The following is a 5,202-nucleotide window of genomic DNA, read 5'->3' as shown; positions in this document are numbered from 1 at the left end:
ATATATCTACTTTAATAGTATGTATAGATTATATACATATATAACTTAAATCACAATGAAAACGTTATCTTATTGTGTGATTCACTGCTCCAGACACTGATCTCAAAACAAACAGGTAATAATTACATAATTTTTAAGATTTTTTTATTTAATGCGAAATAGGGGTTTTTTTTGAAGTGAACCTCGATCTAGAACAATACCAAAATAATAATAATAATAATAATAATAATAATAATAATAATAATTTTAATTTTTAATTTTTAATTATTATAATACATAAATATATCAATTTCAATCTCTAATAACTTTTTAATTGTTTTATTGGCTGGATTTATAGCATTCATTAATATCGCATGACATTTATATAGTTCTTAATTAAGTTAAATCTACAAATGCATTTAGCCAAAAACCATTAATTTATAGGTGTGTTATAGATATTAATAATGTTTAGTCACTCTTTTATTTTTTATTTTTCGAATTTGAAGTTGGGTGAGTCTCATTTTTCATAATTCAATTTATTTATTAAACTACTAAATTTGAGTAAATTCAAATTTAACACAAATTAAGGGAGGAAAAAACTAAAGAGGTCAATAATTAATTTCGTACCGTTACACACATGTTTATAAAGGTATAAAGAAGAATGGCAATTGAAAAGCCAAAAATTTAGCAATATATAGTATAGAATATAATTATTGATACTTTGGCTTCATCATTTGCCACCAATTTATTTATTTATTTTAATGAGTGAACCATTTATTGAAGAAAAAAATGTCCATGATACAGTGCTACCACATTTTGAGCATCGTACTTTATCATCAACTATTCAATTGAAAACATGAAACACACCAAGTCAAAATAGTCACAATCTATAGCAAACTCAACCACTGGAAAAAAAAAAACCACACTCCAACAATCAAAACAAGCAAAATTCAATGAACAATATGACTTTTCAATTAACACCATTGTCAATAAAATTTTATCAACATGTTTCCTAACTGCTTTGATATATATATATATATATATATATAAATTATTAGTATGGGAATATGTTCATTAAAAAAAGAAAACCTTAGGTGAATTGTGCACCTATTAGAAGCTCCCAAATCAAAAAGGCTCAAATTGGAGAACGTAGCTATCTTGGTCAAGCGCAATCTTAGCTTCTAACCCTAGTGTCAGTTGGTGGCAACCTAGCTAGAAGCATTCTTCTTTACCTAGCCTTATATATTGTCAACTATCAAATTTGTTATTATGTGTCTCTTATGAGATGCACTGCCCTACTTTTTTGGCACCACTGGTGGCATGTTTGGTTTCTTAGTCTTCTCTTTCCATTTGCATCCCTATAACCTTCTCTTAATTTTAAAATTACGTGGGAATAAATTTTGATATATTTTTCCAAGAAATTTCATATATTTCTACTCATAGGTAATAACAAATTTTTTTTTACTAAATCATATATTTTGAGAAAATCGAACTGAAGATCTTTTACCTATGAGTCAACTACCTTAACCACTAAGTTGTTGCAACAATGACAATAACAAATAATTTATATTGAAAACAAATTATTTAAAGCGGATGTCATGGGTTCAAATCCATTGGATAGCCAAAAAAAAAACTTTATTTATTGTCAACCATTGGATAGCTAAACGATATGACATAAAAGTGTATAAAAGGGACGTGGGTTCAAATCCTCCCCGACAAGCATCGTTTAACGTCTGATTCATATACCGTTTACCCGGGATTCTTATATTATTCTCATACTGTCATATCATCGTGACATCCGGGTTTCAGATCTGTTTGACATCTGTTTGATTCATATAAAAAAAGTGACATCGTCACTATTATTCAAAAAATTCAAAAATTCAAAAAAAAAAAAAACTTTATTAAATGTTATCTAAGTAAAAGAAATATTTGTACTATTTAATAATACTCACATGTTAAGATTAATTAGTTAACTATGATATTTAAGTAAATAATCTTTAATTTATTTTGTAAATTCGTTGTTTAGTTAAATTTGTTAAAATCCCAATAGTTTATTTTTTATTTTTTATTTTTTATTTTTGAGAAAACAATAGTTTAATAAAACAGAGAGAGATTGTTCATACAGTGGAGTGGCTGAAGTTGAAGTAACCCATATGAAACCATGGATAGAGAATAGTCTAAAGTCATATATATCTAATGAAATTTCAACATGTTAAAAGCAATCAATAAATAATATACATAAAATTAATAAAAGATAAAGAAGAAAAGAACTCTGAAAGTGATTCCTAACAACCCAAACATTTAGGGTTGTCAATTTACCCCGATTTGACCGAAAACTCGATTCTATGCCCCAACAGATCTAGGACCAAGGACAAAATTAGGGGAATGGGATCAGAATCTAGGCAAGGATGTAAATCTTTGTCAGAAACAAGGTTAGGATGGGAAATTCCTTCCCTGCTTCGCCTGTGACCGAATATATCATTTTAATATTATGTATATAAGATTAGAAATTATTTATATTAAATAAAAATAAATATTATTAAAATATAATTTATTTGATGTATTTAATAGATGACAAAAAAAAATTGGAGACTTGGAATCCCTAAACCTGGGTAATCTCCGAGGGATCAGAATGAGGAAAATTTTCTCTCCATGCCTAGGTTCGGAGACAAGTCAGGGATGAGTTTGGCAAGTCAATATTAGGATCGAAGAATACATCCTCCGATGAATCCATGTATCGTATAACCACAAAATAATAATAATAATAATAATCATGATTTGAGGAGATTTAATTAAATAGGGATTATGATTATTGTACTATATGATTATTATCAAATATAGATTTAATTTTATATACACCTCTTTATGTATTGGTGGGATCTCTTCTCCAATTGACTTGAGTAAGGCCAGTGAGTGAGCTCAAAATTGACAGAGTGGCTAAAAACAGATCATTCTTTTTTGTATTAAACATGTGATAAATAAATAAATAATACAGGACCATATAAACCTTATCCCCTCCAACAAACAGTACAGTACAAAGACCATATGAACCTTATCTAGACGCGCATCCAAAAAGGCACAGATAGAATAGTCAAATGTTCAAACAGTACTGATTACTCACCACCTTTATAGTATATACAATTCAATTCCCATTAACCCCGGCATAACTCAACAAATGACTTCTACAAGTATAAACAGAGCAGAATGCCTCCACGCAACTGAGAAACAAGAGAAACATGGCAGCTAATAAAGTAAGCATCTTCCAAGATCCCAAAACATAAGTCTCCATGAACTTATTCATCTTGACATTGGAACTTCTCCCATAATACTTATTAACATCTTCCAAAGCTTTGTCAATGAATGCCACTTTTGTCAACCTCACTGATCTCCTCATCTCATTCCAAAGATCAGCAACTTCTGCATCACTCTTCATCCTATTCCTTATCACCTTGCACTCTCTCAAAATCTTCACATCCTCTTCGGTGTCGATGATCCCATTTATCAGTTCCGTGTACCGAGTGAACACTAGGTGCTCCGATACCACTGATGATTCATAAGTGACAAGATTGCGAAGCAATACTTCGGTGTTGCAGTCTAGAGTTACCTCAGGAAGGTAGAATATCCCGGTCTTTGCATCAAACCTTATCGATGTTATATCTTGATTAGTACGCGCAAACTTCACTCCAGCTCGAACAAGTTCTTTCACTGAAGGGACAAGAATTTCTTCGACTAATGGTGGCTTGTTATGTGAAGTAGAGTCATCATCATCCTTTTCTTTCTCAACTGATTTACCACAAAACATTGATTCGATTGATCCTTTGAAGACTGAAACAACTGGAAGTTTAGATATGATACTCCAAGGGCCCTTGATTAAAAACTTGATAGGTTTTCCAATGAGGACTTTCTTGACGAAATTGTACGTTAGACCTTTTTTCTTAGCCACTGAGCTCCAAACTACACCAAAAAAATTATTAACACACCCATTACTCTTTTTATCACTGTCACACATGTCTGCCTTACCACTCTGATCATTATCAATGATCTCTTTTGTAGAGTCTTGGTGTTCATTAATTCTTGGAACAATGACGTAGTAGAGTAACTCTAGTAAGTGAGCGTGTCCCAAGACATCCTTGGGAGAACTTTCTTCAGAAACCTTAAACGGAGAAATCTCCTTGACAAACCCTATGAGCATGTTTGAGAGCTCGGCATCGGCTTCCTCCTCCGATGAGAACTGGAAGTGTATGATTTTTCTGAGGAGAAAGAGAGGTACCTGGTTCTCAAGCATCACAACATCTTTAAGAATCAAGTTGTAAGCCAGCTTTATCTTCTTGGAATCCACCATGTGAGACATAGATGGTACTTTAGTAAAACTCTTGTCTTCAATCGTACTGGAGAAGCACCGGAGAAACTCCAGCAAGAATGATGCATCAATTGCCATCATCCAAGCTAATGTTTCTCCCCTAAATTCAAGATATCTACATATATACGACATGCAGAAAATAATAGCTTTGATACCATATTAATAAAAAAGAGTATATATATACATATGAACAAGATGAAAATAAACAAACCTATGGTAGTAAGCACGGATCATGAACTCATTAATAGTGAAATAATCGACGAGTTGTTGTAGGTTGATGCCGTGAAGCTTTCTTTGTGTTCGTCGAGCGGTAGCGAGCTTGTATCGTTCCATCTCATAGAGGTGAGGATCCCAGTGGTGGTAAGGGCCAACGGCGAAGAGTTGAGGGATGTAAGCTTCTGGTTTGGATAAGACCAAAGAATTTGGCACGGAGAAGACGGAGACGGAGACATTCATCGGCTCTCCAGTTTCTTGTTCAATGCTTTCACGGATTTGGATCACCCACTGGAGCTCATCCACTGGACGACGACTTGTTGGAGATGAGCTCCATTGTTGTTGGGTGGATGTCATGATTCTTGTGCTCTTCTTCACAGATGTTGTGAAGTTGCATTATAGTTATAGATATATAGATATATATATATATATACATAGAATGATAGATAGATAGCATGAGCTTGTGGATATAAAAAATTATAATTTTTTATATTATTCTATATATTATTGGGCTACCAAATGGAATTGTATTAGGGTTTGTTGCCATTGTTCATTCAGCATCTTATTATGAAATAAAAATGAAATAGAAATTATATAAATTTCCTGTGTGTGTAGCATGTGTTTGTGTGAAAACCTACACATGCATGTCT

General features: G+C 32.4%; 1 protein-coding gene across 1 annotated transcript; it reads right to left on the bottom strand.

Annotated features, from left to right (window-relative positions):
* Nucleotides 1-2,926: 2,926 nt before the first annotated feature.
* On the bottom strand, nt 2,927-4,924 carry LOC120254261 (putative UPF0481 protein At3g02645). Its single transcript, XM_039262393.1, has 2 exons — nt 4,551-4,924; nt 2,927-4,454 (listed from the first exon to the last, which is right to left on the bottom strand). The coding sequence occupies exons 1-2, from the start codon at nt 4,907-4,909 to the stop codon at nt 3,122-3,124; spliced, it is 1,692 nt and encodes a 563-aa protein (XP_039118327.1). The 5' UTR covers nt 4,910-4,924; the 3' UTR covers nt 2,927-3,121.
* Between the last annotated feature and the right edge of the window lie 278 nt (nt 4,925-5,202).

Source organism: Dioscorea cayenensis, unplaced genomic scaffold (assembly GCF_009730915.1).
Source record: "Dioscorea cayenensis subsp. rotundata cultivar TDr96_F1 unplaced genomic scaffold, TDr96_F1_v2_PseudoChromosome.rev07_lg8_w22 25.fasta BLBR01000398.1, whole genome shotgun sequence".
Lineage (NCBI taxonomy): Eukaryota > Viridiplantae > Streptophyta > Magnoliopsida > Dioscoreales > Dioscoreaceae > Dioscorea > Dioscorea cayenensis.
Note: the sequence above shows the minus strand (reverse complement) of the source record. Positions and strands in the feature narration are given on the sequence as shown.

Coding starts and splice junctions, on each gene's coding strand:
- LOC120254261 (XM_039262393.1), bottom strand. CDS start 4,909: ATGACATCCACCCAACAACAATGGAGCTCATCTCCAACAAGTCGTCGT. Junction 4,455..4,550: donor ATCCGTGCTTACTACCATAG/GTTTGTTTATTT, acceptor GTATATATGTAG/ATATCTTGAATTTAGGGGAG.